Here is an 18,004-nt window from a genome sequence, read left to right on the forward strand (position 1 = left end):
GCATTAAAGATCTTTATAAAGGGATATATAGTCAAAAAACTGACAGTAAACAGATCCAAAACCATGGTAACATATTGTCATAATGCAAAATGCTGTTAAAGAGATATTCTAGGTTCAATACAAGTAAAAACAACAACATAATGATTCATAAATGTGTGTAAACAGTTGTTTTCATGTCTTTTTTGTGCATGGGCCCAGAACAAAATATTCGACCATAAGCACAAAAGAGCTTGGTCATAAAATAAAATAATAGGCTACTCAAAAACAAGCACCATCACTAAATAGTAACATGTACACCAGATCGAGAAATAAATAAATCACTTTAATTCGCTAATCTAGATCACAGAGAGTGGTCCAAAGTCAGATTTCAGGAGAACGTCAAACCAAACTTGTGCACTTACGCAACACATCATTTTCACTAAGTACATATTTACAAAGGCAAATGTCATTTTAAAAGGACTACTGAAAAAGCTGTAGAAAAGAGAGACGAGAGCAAGAGAAAGAGAAAGAAAGGCATCTTGCATCAATCCATGGCACGTCTGTTCCAGAGCAGATGGGGAAAGAGCATTGGAGCGTGATGTATTCAGAGTCCCTGGGTGGTTCTGGCCTAGTCTTTAGTCCATGGCAATCCTGGAAGGCCTCTAATTTGAGGGCACCATGTCTTTGATCACAGGTTCTCTGTTTAAATATGTCGCCCAGTACACCAGGTTGAAAGTCCCGAAAAGGACTGGGAACATGATGCGGGATATACGGTCAATTTTACTCACGCTGTTAAAGGTTTTCTTTGCCTCGGGTGGTTTTCCGTCGGCTTTGGCCTTCCCTGGTTCGGCCATGCTCCCCTTAGCGATCGTGGGAAGGATGCTGTCCTTAGTGATGTTGGGGGCGTAGTTAGCCACGGCAACGGCATATGCATTGTTTTTCTTGATGACTGAGGCCTTCTCTTTTTTCTGAAGGAAGATGGGAGATTTGATAACATTAGATTAACTACACCAAAAACAGTCACAATTGAGTTTATTATGACTGGCTTAAAAACAGACCTACCATGAGCTTCAACTTCACTTTTTAAATCTTTTTTAATAGCGCAATTTCTGGTGAAGAAGTCCATGATCTTGAAGGAAAATGATCCACTAATCAGTTGTGGCAAACAAAGCTTATATATTAAAGCAATCTCACACAAGCAAGCGTGCTGTCATGGGTGTATATATTAATGTATATTCAAATAGTTAGAAATATGAGGTAATGCCCTTGTTAATGTTAACTAATGAATTTTACTAACATTACATGACGTTCCTGTAGCACAACTTGTAGAGAATGGCGTGCTAGCAACGGCAACTTTGTGGGTTCAATTCGCAGGGAAGACACAATAACTGGTATAAAGTGTATACATTGAATGTACTTTGGATACAAGCATCAGCCAAATGTATAAATATATTCTACATAGTGCTTAACAGATCATTGGTTAATATAAATTCAAATACAAAGTTGATTAAACGTTCATTCATATATAGCCTTGCTCTTTTAACATCGACAAATGGTTTTTTTTACACATGTTATAATGATTAACATATCATTAGTTAATGAACATTATTCATGTTTACAAATTATTCATTAATGCCCAGCTAATAAATAACCAAGGTCTGTAAAAAACACACATTATAAAAAACAAAAACATATTTATCCATTGTAAATGTTTATAAAAGTTTATATTTAAATATGTAGTACCTTTATGGTAATTGAACTTTGAGCTACAGTTACAAAGTTTGTGTAAGGTGTGTTTTGTTATATTTAGTTGTTTACTTGATACAGACTTCAACAACAACAAACAATAATATCAAGAACTGCCTACATAGATAGAAATTCACATATTAGTTTGATTATACACTCACTGACCACTTCATTAGGAACACCTGTAAAACTACTTATTCATGTGATTTTCTAATCAGCCAATCGTGTGGCAGTAGTGCAATGCATAAGTTAATGTTCACATCAACCATCAGAATGTGGGAAAAAAGATCCCTGTGCATTAATGTTGGTGCCAGACCGGTTGGTTTGAATATTTCTGTAACTGTAACAATATCAAAATCAAGAATATCATCACCAATCCTCCACCAAATTTCACAGTGGGAGTGAGACACTGTGGCTTGAAGGCCTCTTCAGGTCTCTGTCTACCATTAGATGGCCATGTGGTGAATCGGTGATGATCTGGGGGTGCTTCAGCAAGGCTGGAATCGGGCAGATTTGTCTTTGTGAAGGACGCATGAATCAAGTTCTGACAATGTTCCCCAACTCTGAGGATTGTTTTTTCCAGCAGGACAATGCTCCATACCACACAGCCAGGTCAATCAATGTGTGGAAGTAGGACCACCAGATCAAGACCCTGTCATGGCCAGCCCAATCTCCAGACCTGAACCCCATTAAAAACCTCTGGAATGTGATCAAAAGGAAGATGGATGGCCACAAGCCATCAAACAAAGCCAAGTTGCTTGAATTTGTGCACAAGGAGTTGCATAATGTAACCCAACATCAATGTGAAAGACTGGTAGAGAGCAATCATTGAAGCTGTGAATGAAAATCAGGGTTATTCCACCAAATATTGATTTCTGAACTCTTCCTAAGTTAAAACATTAGTATTGTGCTGTTAAAAAATTAATATGAACATGTTCCCTTTACAAAAAGCTTCACTATGATGCTGCGCTTTTGCTAAGTGCAGCGCCTGTGTTTGGCGACGCGTCTGTCACTTTTCTGCTCTCACGTACATTTGTAATCCTCATCGTGATTTTACTTGTGTCAACCCTATCAACTACCAGCTATGTCTCTGCAATTATACAATATGATCGGGCCGCACTGTTCTGCATTAAGGAACATATGCAGAACTTGTACACCTGGGACAGATGTTATGAGTTTCTCCCTCCAAAACTGGAATGCCAAGCGCCACCGTCAGAATACCTGCTGCTTACCCGGCGCCGCGGCAGGAGAAGGAAACGAGGATCCAGGGCTGGGGTTCAAGTCAGGAGGAGAAAGTGGCGATCCCGTGGATTTTCGCCTGGGCCAAACGGATCCAGAGCTCCCGGGAGTGAGCGGTGCCTGAGGCCGGTTCCGGTCTGCGAGTCAGATCGGGACGCGGCTTGTGCGTCGTCACCTGTGTGGAGCACCTCTGACCGGATCTTTCCCACCCGGCCTGCTTGCCATCGTGTGCCCCGTCATCGTACCCTGTGCCCGGTTACCTGTCGGACGGATCATGCCATCCAGCCCGTCCCAGGACAGCCCTCGTCACGCACGCGCTCTATCAGGATTGCACTTATTAACGCGCGCTCCATTGCGAACAAGGCTTTTACTCTAAATGACCATTTCACAAATGAGAACTTGGATTTTATGTTCATTACGGAGACTTGGCAGAGGGAGAACGAACACTTCCATCTTAAAGAACTATGCCCTCCGGACTGCTCCGTGTTTGGGACTCCTCGGCTCGCGCGACGTGGAGGCGGTCTTGCGCTGGTCTTTCGTGACTATTTTTGCTGCAGTTTGACGGACACAGCTTCTTTCGACTCATTTGAGATGCAGATGTGTAAGGTTGGGAAAACACACCCCTATTACTGTGTTTTAGTTTACCGACCTCCGGGTCCTGCACGCACATTTCTTGATGATTTCTCTGAGTTTTTAACGTCTATTATAAAACTAGATCGCGTTTTAGTCCTTGGGGACTTTAATCTGCATATTGATGATCCCACTTGTTTGATTGCAGCTGAATTGTTGACTACCATGGACTCGTTCAATTTTGTACAGCATATTTCTGGCCCCACACATAAAAAAGGTCACACGTTAGATCTGGTCTTCTCTTGTGGCCTAACCATAGATACATTGAGTGTGGAGGATTTAAATATTAGTGACCATTGTTGTATATCGTTTAATTTGTCACTTATCATGATGCCTACTGTCTGCAATGTTATAACACAAAAACGCATCATTAGTGAGACAACACTTAGTGATTTCTCTGCCTCCTTTGACTCTCGCCCTTTTGCTGATTGTGAGAATGTTGATTCATTTGTGCAAAGTTTCAACAACCACTGTCGGTTAGTTTTGGATACTGGTAGCGCCTGTTAAAAACATTTCAGGGTCACATAAAAAAGCCCTCCCGTGGATGAATAATAACATTTGTAGTTTTAAGAGAAAATGTCGTAAGACAGAGCGTCTGTGGAAAACAACTAAATTAGAAGTACACAGACTCCATTTAAAATATATGATACTGGATCTGAATGAGTTGATACAGCAGGCTCGCTCAGCTTATTTTTCCAAACTTATGTCAGGAAATAAGAAAAATCATAAAGTCTTGTTTGACACCATCGAAAATCTAACTGCACCTTCAGCTCCTCTTGTGCCTGTGTACACACATGAAGACTGTAACAACTTTTTGTCATTTTTTGTAAACAAAGTACACGACATTAGGGCCAGTGTCAAAGCCCCCTAATCACTGTGTGTTTTACTGAATGCTCAATGGTGTTATCTTGGTCGTCTTTTACTCCTGTTAGCCTACAGGATGTGAAGACATTAATAGGAAATATGAAACCAACTTCAAGCCCCGCTGACATTGTTCCAACACCACTGTTGTTGAAAATGTTTGATATCGTTGGCCCCTGTGTGGTAAAAATAATTAATTTGTCACTTACATCTGGCTCAGTCCCCAGCTACTTCAAACACGCTGTGGTAAACCCGATCCTTAAAAAGCCCAATCTCGACCCTTCAGAACCTAATAATTATAGGCCCATATCAAAACTTCCATTTATTTCAAAGATTTTGGAAAAAGTAGTGGCATGCCAGCTGACTTCCTTTATGGAGCAGCACAACCTATTTGATATTTTTCAGTCTGGTTTCCGGAAAATGCACTCCACTGAAACAGCTCTTATCAAAGTCTCTAGTGATGTGATGATGGCAGCGGACACTGGCCGCTACACTGTACTTGTACTTCTCGATTTGAGTTCTGCCTTTGACACGGTAGATCACAGTATACTGATCAACCGGCTTCAAAATGAGATGGGACTATCTGGATCTGTCCTACAGTGGTTCTCTTCTTATATTCAAGACAGAACCTTTAATGTTTCTATAAACAATGTACAGTCAGATGTGACCAATTTGTCCTGCGGAGTGGCACAAGGGTCAGTTTTGGGGCCTATTTTGTTTTTACTGTACATTTTGCCACTTGGTCATATTATGGGTTGTTTTAAGGATGTATCGTATCATCTTTATGCCGATGATGTCCAGTTGTATTGTTCTTTTAATGATGCTGAGTTCCATCGATTGTCACTGTTCTTAGAGTGTGTGTCCTCTATCAAAGACTGGCTGGCCACAAACTTTTGCAGATAAATGCAAGTAAGACTGAAACATTGATCTTTGCTCCAGACCATAAGATCCCGGTGATCAAACAGCACCTTGGCTCCCTTGGCTCCTCTGTCAAATCCAGCCTCAGAAACCTGGGGGTTGTGTTTGACCAGGCCATGTCTTTGGAGATACACTCAAAACAGCTTGTCCGAAACTGCCTCTATCACCTCAGGAATATCTCTAAGATACGTAAAATGTTGTCAAAGAAGGATCTGGAAATTATTATTCATGCTTTCATATCAACTAGACTTGATTATTGCAACTCTGTCTTTACCTTCATGAATAAGTCTGCTGTGAACAAGCTGCAAATGGTTCAAAATTGTGCTGCTAGACTTTTAACTGGTGCCCCAAGAAGGTCTCATATCACTCCCGTTTTGTTGACTCTCCACTGGCTCCCTGTAAAATATAGGATTGATTTTAAGATTTTAGTGCTGACTTTTAGGGCATTAAATAGTCAGGCCCCACAGTACATTAAGGTCCTTTTGAGTCAGCACTCCTCTAGCCGCACTCTTCGGTCTTCTGGCCAGAACCTTCTTATGGTCCCCAAGACTCGTTATAAAACCCGTGGGGACCTGTCTTTTCAGTCTGTTGCCCCCAGACTGTGGAACGCCCTGCCCCTGTCTCTGCGTCTGGCTGACTCTGTTGACTCTTTTAAAAAGATCTGAAGACTTGTTTATTTAAGAAGGCTTTTGGTTGATGGGTTTTAACTAGTGTCACTTTGATTTTACATATGTATTGTATATATTTTTATATTGTTTATATAAGATTTTGCTTTTACCTTTCTCGTGTACAGCACTTTGTGATTTTATCTGTGAAAAGCGCTTTAGAAATAAACTTTACTTACTTACTTACTTACTAAGTGCTACGGGGAACAATCTTGCATTGTGAACAGCTGTGAATTGTGTGTAACACGTCAATGAACATTGACCTGAATTTATAGCCTCGGCTGGTGATGATCATTAGATGCACCTGTGGCCAGGCTATAAAATAGAGGCATCACCAGCGTGTCGACAGATATTTTTCATTCAGAGCATACTGTGCTGTGTGTCTCACAAACCTGCTAAAAAAACTTTCTTCCCTTTTGTTAGGAGTTAGAAATTGTTAGGCAGTGCGCAGAACTTTCTTTCCTTTCTCTCTCTGCTCTGAAAGAGATTATTTATATATACATATATATATAAAAGAGAATGGCGGAGAAACGGAGCAAACGATGCGTGTTTCCTTGTCAAAGTTTTATGGCTGACAAGGACACGCATGAGTTTTGTTTTGTTTGTTTGGGGGAAGAGCACGTGGCTCTCGCATTGGGGCAGGGCGGGTGCACGCATTGTGACCTTCTTTCGGTCAGAATGCTTCGTGCTCGCCTCGCTTACTTCCGAGAGCCAGCACCCGCACTTCATTCGTGGGGCTCTCGTATGGATCTGGCTGAGGAGCGAGAGACGTGTTCGCTCGCTCTCTCCCCAGATCCGGGTGGTCCTTCTCGTGATCTTGAAGCGCGCTCTGGCGCCTCTTCAGTTCAGGAGGGGGACCTCGATTCTCTTGGATCTGTAGATTTCGAGTTACCCACATCCGAGCACTCAAAGCATGACACAAAATCCTCTGAATAGTTACTCGATGTGGTTACTCGTGTAGTGGCCAGACTTCAATTAGACTGGCCACGTGACCAAGAAACCCCCAAACGCTCCAAGTTAGAGGACCGATTTCTGTCTGGTGGCCAAGGGAAGGGAACACCTCATCAGTCCCTTCCCTTCTTTGATGACCTCCACGATGAGCTTGCTCGTTCATGGAGGAAACCTTATACCTCGCGCGTTCATGTGCCCTCGACATCGTTATATTCGACTATCGTGGGTGCTGAGGCGCGAGGGTATTCAAGGATGCCACCGGTCGAAGAGACGCTTGCGGGTTATCTCTTGCCGGGTTCGGCATCGTCTTTGAAAAAACCTACTCTCCCCTCTAAGCCATGCAGAACTACCTCCATGCTAGTGGGGAGGGCTTATCAAGCGGCAGGTCAGGCTGGTGCTGCGCTGCACACCATGGCTGTGTTACAGGCGTACCAGGCTGACCTGCTAAAAGATCTGAGTGCGGGTAAAACTCTCGACGAAGAGGCCTTTTCAGAGCTTCGTCGAGCTACAGATTTGTCTCTCCGTGCGACCGAGCAGTCAGCCCGTGCCATTGGCCGGTCTATGTCCGCTTTGGTCAGTACGGAGAGGCATTTATGGCTTAACCTTTCAGGCATCCGAGATAAAGACAGAGTTTTCTTACTCGATGCCCCGGTTTCGCCTTCTGGTCTCTTCGGAGACGCCATGAATATGGTTATCTCCAGATTCCAGGAGGCGAAAAGCCACGAGGAAGCCTTTGGGCAGTTTCTTCCTCGCCGCATTCAGGGGGCGGGGCCATCGGCCACCCAGTCTCGCCCCGATTCTGCTAGGAGAGAGGCTCAAAAACAGAGCGTGGCGAGTCGTGCTCCCCCCGTAGGGACTGGGGACAGGCTCGTCGCCCTCAGCAGCCGCCCAAGAAAGACCTCAGGGCTGTGATTTCTAAAAGGAAGAAGCCCTGACGGTCTTGTACCAAACCTTGTGAGGGTAGTTCCCTTCGGGACGGGACGCGTGTATCATCCACTTCGGCCCTCCCGATACCCTCACGAAACCTCTTCACTCCCGCCGCCTTTGGTGTTTCGGGTGATAGAGGCTTCCAACAAAGAGTTGAGTGTACCGTTGCTTCCTGCCTTAATCCAGGACACGGAACACTCAACACCCCCTCAACAGGAAGTGTTGAAATTAGTACCCATCTCAGAGAACCTGGAAACTTTTGGCAGGTATTTCTATGTGGGTTCTAAAGACAGTAGAAAGAGGCTACAGAATTCAATTCGCTCGCCGCCCTCCGCGTTTCAACGGCGTGGTTCCCACTACCGTAAGACCGGAGCAGGCATGTCTACTGTGGAAAGAACTGCAAAATCTCTTGGCAAAAGGGGCCATAGAACATGTTCCCCTTCCAGAGAAAGAGTCAGGCTATTACAGCAGATACTTCCTGGTTCCCAAGAAGGGTGGGGTGTTGCGTCCGATTCTAGATCTTCGAGGCTTGAACCGCTCGGTCAGGGTGTTCAAGTTCAAGATGCTAACTGTCAAGTCGGTCGTGTCTCAGATCCAACATCACGATTGGCTGGTCACGATCGATCTCATGGATGCATATTTCCATATTGGAATTCTGCCACAGCACAGGAAGTTCCTGAGGTTCGCTTTCGGGGACAAAGCCTTCCAGTATCGGGTTCTTCCATTCGGCCTAGCCCTATCACCCCGCACATTCATGAAATGCATGGATGCAGCACTGACTCCAGGGCATCCGCATTCTGAATTATTTAGACGACTGGCTGATACTAGCACAATCTGAAGAACTGGCAGTTCAGCACAGAGATATCATCTTGGCTCATCTATGTTCTCTGGGTCTGAGACTCAACGTCAAATAGAGCGTTCTTTCTCCAACCCAGAAAATTACCTATCTAGGGATTATATGGAACTCGATCATGATGCGGGCACAGTTGTCTCCCGCTCGTGTCAGGTCCATCCAGAACTCCCTGAGCAATCTCAGGCTAGGTCAAAGTTGCACTGTTCGTCAGTATCAACGAATACTAGGTCTCATGGCGTCTGCGTCCACGGTGATTCCTCTGGGCCTTCTCCATATGAGACCGTTTCAGCTGTGGCTAAAAGCCAAGGGATTTCATCCAAGGGCCAGTCCCCTAAGGCAAATAAGGGTTACGCGCCGAGCGCTTCGTTCCCTTTCTATGTGGTTCAGACCCCGGTTCCTTACCTTGGGTCCCACTCTTGGTGCATCATGTCGTCGCAGGATGCTAACGACAGACGCCTCTCTGACGGGTTGGGGTGCAATCTTAAGTGGTCGTCCAGCCCAAGGGGAATGAGAGGGTCATCAGCTCAATTGGCACATCAATTGCCTCGAGCTGATGGCAGTATTTCTGGCCCTGAAATACTTCCTCCGACATCTGAGAGGCTGCCATGTCCTTGTGCGTGTGGACAACACAGCAGCAATCTCCTACATAAACCATCAAGGAGGTCTACGTTCTCGCCACCTGAATTTGCTGGCACGTCGGATTCTCCTTTGGGCCCAGGGCAAGCTCCTGTCACTCAGGGCAATTTATATCCCTGGACGCCTAAATGTGGGAGCAGATTTTCTGTCCAGACGAAACATACCGAGGGGCGAGTGGAAACTCCACCCCGAGGTAGTACAACAAATTTGGGAGAGATTTTACAGAGCAGAAGTGGACCTCTTCGCCTCTCAAGAGACTGCGCAATGTCCCCTCTACTTCTCTCTGAGTCACCCAGCCCCACTGGGTCTGGACGCGATGGCGCATACATGGCCCAGAATGTGTCTGTATGCATTTCCCCCAGTTTCTCTGCTCCCGGGAGTCTTAGCCAGAGTTCGCCAGCAAGGGTCTTGCCTCTTACTGATAGCGCCTCGCTGGCCGAACAGGATTTGGTTCTCAGAAATGATATCTCTCCTCGACGGCTCGCCTTGGGCGATTCCGGACAGGAGGGACCTTCTGTCTCAGGCACAGGGGACGATATTTCATCCCTGGCCCGAATTGTGGAGACTTCATGTTTGGCCCCTGAAGGGTACCAACTGAGGGACACAGGGCTGTCGCCTGAAGTTATCGAGACCATTCTTAGTGCTAGGGCTCCCTCCACCAGAAAAATCTACACCAATAAATGGGGTGTCTTCGAAAAGTGGTGCAGTTTACATGGTGCAGATCCAGTTAACTGCCAAATTGTTTCAGTTCTGGCCTTTCTGCAGGAAAAACTGTCAGCAGGCATATGCCCCGCTACTCTCAGGGTTTATGTGGCCACCATTTCGGCTTGCCACACCTTGATGGACGGGGTGCCTTTGGGGAGGCACCCTCTACTCGATCGCTTCATTCTTGGAGCCAGGCGACTGAGGCCTCCTGTTAGGACCAAAACTCCCTCATGGGACTTAGCAATAATCCTGGAGGGTCTGGTTGAAACCCCCCTTGAACCTCTAGAGTCAGCGTCTGACAGACTTCTGACTCTCAAGCTGGTTTTTCTTGTGGCGATTACCTCTCTTAAGAGAATTGGGGATCTACAGGCTCTGTCTGTTTTGCCGGCCTGTTTAGAGTTTGCCCCAGGTATGGCCAAAGCTATCCTGCATCCTCATCCTGACTACCTTCCTAAGGTGCCTTTTTCGACACTACACCCTGTCACTCTGGAAGCCTTCTGCTCCCTGCCGTTTTTAACGCCAGAGCAGGAAAGTCTTCATGGACTCTGCCCAATCTGTGCCCTTCAGACTTATGTCCACCGCACTAGCCAGTGGCGTAGGTCAGGGCAATTATTTGTCTGCTTTGGGGGCCGCAACAGGGGGGCAGCCGCTACCAAGTAGACTATGTCACATTGGGTGAGGGATGCTATTGCCCTGGCCTATGAGGTGCGCGGTCAAGCTTCGCCAGTAGGTGTCAGGGCTCACTCCACCAGAGGGGTCGCTGCCTCTAAAGCCTTGGCTAGAGGGGTCCCTCTGCAGCAGGTTTGTGATGCGGCAGGTTGGTCCTCTCCGCACACATTCATCAGATTTTATAGTCTGGATGTTCATGCTACTCCCAAGCTCATCCCAAACTCATGCCTGAACAAGTTTGTGACGCGGCAGGCTGGTCCTCTCCGCGCACATTCTTCAGGTTTTTATAGCAGGCTCATGCCTGAACACGTTCGTGATGCGGCAGGCTGGTCCTTTCCGCACACGTTCATCGAACTTTATAGATGTAGCTAGATGTTTCTGCTACTCCGGGCTCTTACGTCCTTGAGTCGACATCAAGCTCATGTCTGAGACCTCTCGCGTTTTTGCGAGCACACTTCACAACCGTAGGGGTCCGGACAGCCCCAGTGCGGCGGCGTGGGTATTGCGTTCCCCGTAGCGCTTAGCAAAAGCGCAGCATCATAGTAAAGCTTTTTGTAAAGGGAACGTCTAGGGTTACATGTGTAAATGTCTCATTCTTCAACACTACCGGTATCTGGACTTTACGCTTTGGTGGCAGGGAGTGCAGACAACTTGCTACTAACAGTCCACCAGGTAAGGGAGACAACGCTGATGGCTCTACTGTTGCCCAGGTCTCTGTCAGTGGTCCGACGATGTTGACATACCCATCGAGAACTACTGTACTTCCAGCCAAACCACTTCAGGCAGGCTTCCTTTTACCTTTACTTGTCCCAAGACACTTGTTCCCGCTCTTCGTCGTCTTACTTCCAGGACTCTTATTACAGCTTTGTACCCATGATAGCGTGTTTTAAACCTGGGTGTGAATCCTTGCACATGATTGGCATACAAGACATCCAGGGTATTGGTGCCAATGAGGATTTGAGGCACATGTGCCAACGTTGGAACTTCTGCCTCCACTCCTAGAAACTCCCGAGGGAACTTTAGAGTCAACTCGACATATCCCAGGTAGGGAACAGCCTGTCCATTTGCTCCTTCAACTTCCAACAGATGATTCAATGGCTGCATAGTATGTTGTGACAGGTGATTTTTGTAGAAAGACAGAGGAATTGTCGTAACCTGTGATCCCGTGTCTAGCAGGCAGTTCACCTCCTTCCCTTCGACTTTAACTCGAGCAGGGCATCTCATTCCAACTAGTCCAGCTGGTAGCATGACTGTTAAACACTTGTCGATGTTTTGGGCTTTGTTTCTTTCTCCCAGTCCCTGTCTGCCCAGCGACAGAGACCACTTTTAATTTAAAGGCACCATGGTGGTTCCATTTTGGAGGTCCCACTCAGCTTGTCTTTCTTTCAATTTACGTCTTTTCTCTTCAACTCTAGACGGGTTCGGGGGATTTTCACAGCTGACCGCTAAGTGACCATCTTCTCCACAGCGAAAGCAATACCATGGACGAGGCCGGTTGGTGCTTGCTTCCATATACTTTGGCCTCGCACTACTTTCTCCATCGACTCTTCTGACATTGGATCTACTCTGATGGTCTCTCCAATGAGGGGATCTCTCAGATTGGTTCCTCTGCGTGCCAGATGTAGCGACTTGGGTTTTCAGTTCTGCTATCTGCCCTTTTAACTCCTGAAGTTCACTTTCTTGAGCTCGCCCTCTCACATCTTGATTAGCAGCTGCTCTGATGGCCGCAACCTGGCTTTGGAGAGCAGCAATCTCCTTCTTCAGAGTGTTAACTTTGAACGTTTCAGGGCATTGAGCTTTACTATTCTGCTTAGGGCCTTTTTGCTTAAGGGTGGCGGGGGCTGGAGGGTCGTTAGCGTCCTCCAATGCACTACAGGGATGAGCAGACTGCTGGTGTGCTGCTGCTCGCAGTTTGAACAGGGTAGATGGGTGCTTACTTGTACTCAAGTGCTTCCTCATTCTTTCCTCCTTTGATGTCTGCTTATCCTCAGCTGTACGGATAAGTATTGCTAGTTCAGAAAAAGGGGGTGGATCCGCCTTTCTCATTTCGAGCTGCAGGTCGGCGATCAAAGCGTTGTCCCAGCAGCCACGGCAGAACTGCCGCAACAGACAATGGTCTCGTTCACTCTCTGCAACACCACACCGTCTGATGGTAGCGCTGAGGATTACGTGCAATCTGTGGAGGTAGGTAGACGACTTTTCAACAGGGTTCTGCAGGGTACTTATGAATTTAGCTAATAATTCATCTCCATCCTCCACCGACCCATAGACCGACTCTAGCAACCTAAGGCACTCTGACGATGGAGCGTTCAAGTTCACATGCTTGATAATGTCTGAAGCAGGCGGCAACAAGCTATCCAGAATTTTCCGTGTCTTATGCGACTCAGGAAGGGACGGATCAGTTAACAGGTAATCAACACTTGCTCGCCAGGTGTCGAAGTCAGGCTCGTTACATGGGCGGGGGCTCCTTCCAGAGAAAGCTTTTAGGTGAAATGGGGCACCCTGTGAGGACGTGGAGTCACTTGTTCTCACAATGTGTTCCATCACCACCCTCTGAATTCCTGGAGGGTGCATAGCAGACATGGGAAATTTCACAGATATCGTCTCGGCAGAATCGGCATCAGCATCACTTGAACAGTGAGGCGGCACTGCGCCTATATTCGCTTTAACTGGGTTTTCAGTCTCTACTCTCAAGAAAGAGGGTGTCTTGAACCCCTCCGACCGCGGGGGAGTGCTAGTTGCACATGTCAAGAGGTTTGTCTCTAGAGGGGGGTGCTCTAACCTAAGCTCTGTTCTAGGGGGCGCATCATCTACGGTCCTTACTCCGCCCATTTTGGTTAGTTCTCGTTGGAGTACGTCTCGCAGGCATTCTCCATTGGCATTAGCTATCTCTTGCAATCTCTCCAAGCATTCTGCGGTGGCACTCTTGACAGTGGGGGTGTAAACACTACTCAGAGTGCGCACACGAAACACAGTGTCTGCATCAGTGGGACCTACTATGTTTAGTGGCAGCTGAGGCTCAAGGTCACACGTGGCAGAGTTGTGTGTGAACTCCACTACTGCATTTCGATGAAACTCAGAGCGTGGATCATCAATTAATAAATTGCGCTGTATGGAGCCGAATTTCATAAGGTATGCTTCTAGAACTTGATCCAATTCAGTCAGCGTTATACCACTGACAATCACTGCATTTTGCACATTAACGTTTTCACGTTCCAGAACGTCCATTTTGCCAAGTTCACTAGGAACGATTTTCTCAGTTATTGTTCACCTCAATCACTGTCGTTACCTCCCTCCTGGCTGGCTCGCCAAGTTGTAGCATGTAGCGCACAACGTAACTGATGTGCTACACCCAGTAATGATATTCAATATGGGCCACTATGATCAAAAGTAAGGAACGTCTACTGGAGGGAGGAAATGACAAATGCAGGTGAGTGAATAGTTGAGAATTTTGCTCTCTTTGTATTTTGTTTCATTTGTGATCAATTACATATGCACATCAATCAATGGCATTAAGTAAATAAAAGAAAACACTGTTAACACTCTTCTATTACTTTCTTCTAGGCTAAAAGATTCAACAACTCAACAGCTTCAATTCAATGAGGTTTCATATTTTTCACTCAATGTGTAAATAAAGTGGACTCTCAAAACTCAACACTTTGTCTGTCTCTTTCACATTAACCAAAGTAAATTACAATAATAAAATAAAATATTACATTCAAAATGTACAAAACCCAATGTACAAAAAATGTGATTATACTAATTTGACCCAAAATAAATTCAGATATAGAAGTTCTTCCAATAATTCACTTTTCTTTTAAAAAAAAAAACAGTAATTGGAAATACAGAACCCAACTATTTGACTCAGCTAAACAAATGATCAAACGACTCAATTGATCGGAGCTTGCGAATCATATGGCTCAGTTCAGAGAGTCATGTAACTCTCTTCCGATTGGTTTGAGTTCCAAAAAATAAAGTCTCTCCTTTCAAGGGCAAAAGTCAAACAAATCCGAGGAAATAGTCTCTCGTGTCCGAAAAAACAAGGAAAATCAGAATTGTCCTACCATTTGACGGTCACAAAGCACAGATCAAAATGGAAATGGTCCGAGGGCAGCTAGCTCGCCATTTGTGCACGTATAACCATGTCGTTCAACCAGACGATTCCCCTCCAGGAGATTATACTCGGCACAAAACAGGAATTCTCACAGGAATCACGTTCACATGGATAGAACAGAACACACACAAACAAAAAAAAACCCAGCCTTGCAAAAGACAAGGCAATGGAACAATAATTAATCTCAGATTCAAACATTCTTGTAACAAATCATATACATGTCCAAAATAACACATCAATCTAACTTCTTGACATTTATTAAACTCCTCAATGCTTATAAATCAATCGCTCACATTTTATGACACAATTTGCATTTTTTTTCTTTACATGTGGTAGCTTTAGCCCACGTGTTACTCAATTCAGCTCACGCGTTGCACGCGGCCATCTCAAACTCAACTATTATCTTTTAATCATATCTTTTTTATGAATCAGATTAATATCTGAATTTTCACTCACCAAAACTAAATAGAACCACTATTTCACAAAAGGAAGTTTATCACATCACTTCACTCTCAAATCCGTTCCATCTATTCTCCTCTGATATCCGCTTCACTTCTTCTCTCTTTTCCAACAACACTACTTCAGGCTGATGCATCCGAAATCCAACTTTCCAGGCGCTCTTAATATTTAATGCAAGGAGTTTCTGAAGAAATACTCCACGCTGCTGTTTCTAATCTGTTCTCATCTCCCGTCTTTCTCATCTGCTAAGAAACAGCGCCCGCGCGACCTGTGGGCAGGCCTCTAATGGCTGCTACTATTGGCTCACAGAAGTGTCAGTCACTACAGCACGATGTGTGATTGGATACATGTCTTTTCCATCTAGAACACTTTCTCCTTTAACCCTTTACTGGTAACTAATGTTATCTGGGTTACACATACCTATAAATAGCAAATCCAGAGAAACTGACAATTTTGAGGTGGTCTCATAATGTTTTCCATAGCTGTGTATATACACTCACCTAAAGGATTATTAGGAACACCATACTAATACTGTGTTTGACCCCCTTTCGCCTTCAGAACTGCCTTAATTCTACGTGGCATTGATTCAACAAGGTGCTGAAAGCATTCTTTAGAAATGTTGGCCCATATTGATAGGATAGCATCTTGCAGTTGATGGAGATTTGTGGGATGCACATCTAGGGCATGAAGCTCCCGTTCCACCACATCCCAAAGATGCTCTATTGGGTTGAGATCTGGTGACTGTGGGGGCCATTTTAGTACAGTGAACTCATTGTCATGTTCAAGAAACCAATTTGAAATGATTCGAGCTTTGTGACATGGTGCATTATCCTGCTGGAAGTAGCCATCAGTGGATGGGTACATGGTGGCCATAAAGGGATGGACATGGTCAGAAACAATGCTCAGGTAGGCCGTGGCATTTAAACGATGCCAAATTGGCACTAAGGGGCCTAAAGTGTGCCAAGAAAACATGCCCCACACCATTACACCACCACCACCAGCCTGCACAGTGGTAACAAGGCATGATGAATCCATGTTCTCATTCTGTTTACGCCAAATTCTGACTCTACCATCTGAATGTCTCAACAGAAATCGAGACTCTTCAGACCAGGCAACATTTTTCCAGTCTTCAACTGTCCAATTTTGGTGAGCTCTTGCAAATTGTAGCCTCTTTTTCCTATTTGTAGTGGAGATGAGTGGTACCCGGTGGGGTCTTCTGCTGTTGTAGCCCATCCGCCTCAAGGCTGTGCGTGTTGTGGCTTCACAAATGCTTTGCTGCATACCTCGGTTGTAACGAGTGGTTATTTCAGGCAAAGTTCCTGTCCTATCAGCTTGAATCAGTTGGCCCATTCTCCTCTGACCTCTAGCATCAACAAGGCATTTTCGCCCACAGCACTGCCGCATACTGGATGTTTTTCCCTTTTCACACCATTCTTTGTAAACCCTAGAAATGGTTGTGCGTGAAAATCCCAGTAACTGAGCAGATTGTGAAATACTCAGACCGGCCCGTCTGGCACTAACAACCATGCCACGCTCAAAATTGCTTAAATCACCTTTCTTTCCCATTTGACAAAAAGACAAAGGTACAAGACTTTGTACTAAAAGCAATTGTGATGAGGAGGAGGGCGTGGCCGTGCCGTGACAATGGACGCCTGTCGCTGAGTTGCCCCAATCAGTGGGAGAGAGAAAAGGGGGGACGCCAGATAGAGAGAGAGACACACACACACGGAGCTGTGTTTGTGTGTGCGCGCACGTGTTTTGGTTATGCTGAAAAGCAGATTTATGTTAAATGTTATTAATGTTTTTTTGATTGTTCACTCTCCGGTTTCAGCTGCCTCTTTAGTTGGGAAGGCAGATATCTGCCACAGTAATATTTCACCCAAAAATCATAATTTTCTCATCATTTACTTACCTTTATGTCATCTCAAAATCGTAATACATTCTTTTGTCCGTGGAACACAAACAAGATTAATAGAGATACAGTATGATGTCTGTTTGTCCATACAATGCAAATGTTCAAGCTCCAAAAAGGACAAAAGCAGCATTAAAGTAATCCATAAGACTCCAGTGGTTCAATCCTTGTCTTCTGAAGTTATTCTATTCAATTTCGTGTGAGAACAGACCAAAATATAACAAATCTAATGTCTCCTTGGTGATCATGATTTTAAACTAGGTTACACTTCCTAGCACCATCTAGGTGTGTGCATGCGTCAAGCACTAGGAAGTGATATGAGCTTGAAATCATGATCGTTCGAAGAGACTGCAATGACAAGAGGTACAGTGAAAATTAGTGGAAAGGATTCAAATAAAAGGAATCTGTTCCACCCAAAACAGAGTCTTATGAATGCTGCCTGCCATTATATCCTTTTTGAGCTTGAAAGTTTGTTCCCTATTCACTTGCATTGTATGGACAAACATGAATCATATCTCCATTAAAATCTTCATTTGTGTTCCACAGAAAAAAGAAAGTAATTCGAGCTTGAGACGACATATGGTTGAATAAATGAAATAATTAAAATGTTTTGGGTAAACTATTCCTTTAAAATCTCATGAAGCACTACAAAAGATGCAATTAATTAAAAAATTATGGACAAATATATAAACAAAATATTTGAATTTGCTGATTATAAGTACTATATATGAACAATACAT

General features: G+C 44.9%; 1 protein-coding gene across 1 annotated transcript in view; it reads right to left on the minus strand.

Annotated features, from left to right (window-relative positions):
• Positions 1 to 353: 353 nt before the first annotated feature.
• The window catches only part of LOC127659536 (gamma-aminobutyric acid receptor subunit alpha-2-like), a 162,827-nt gene continuing 145,176 nt past the window's right edge, over positions 354 to 18,004 (minus strand). The window contains exon 10 of the mRNA XM_052149401.1: positions 354 to 947. Coding sequence (XP_052005361.1) covers positions 642 to 947 — 306 coding nt within the window. The 3' untranslated portion in view covers positions 354 to 641. The remainder of the gene's footprint in view (positions 948 to 18,004) is intronic.

The sequence above is a fragment of the Xyrauchen texanus genome, chromosome 19 (genome assembly GCF_025860055.1).
Source record: "Xyrauchen texanus isolate HMW12.3.18 chromosome 19, RBS_HiC_50CHRs, whole genome shotgun sequence".
NCBI classification, from domain to species: domain Eukaryota; kingdom Metazoa; phylum Chordata; class Actinopteri; order Cypriniformes; family Catostomidae; genus Xyrauchen; species Xyrauchen texanus.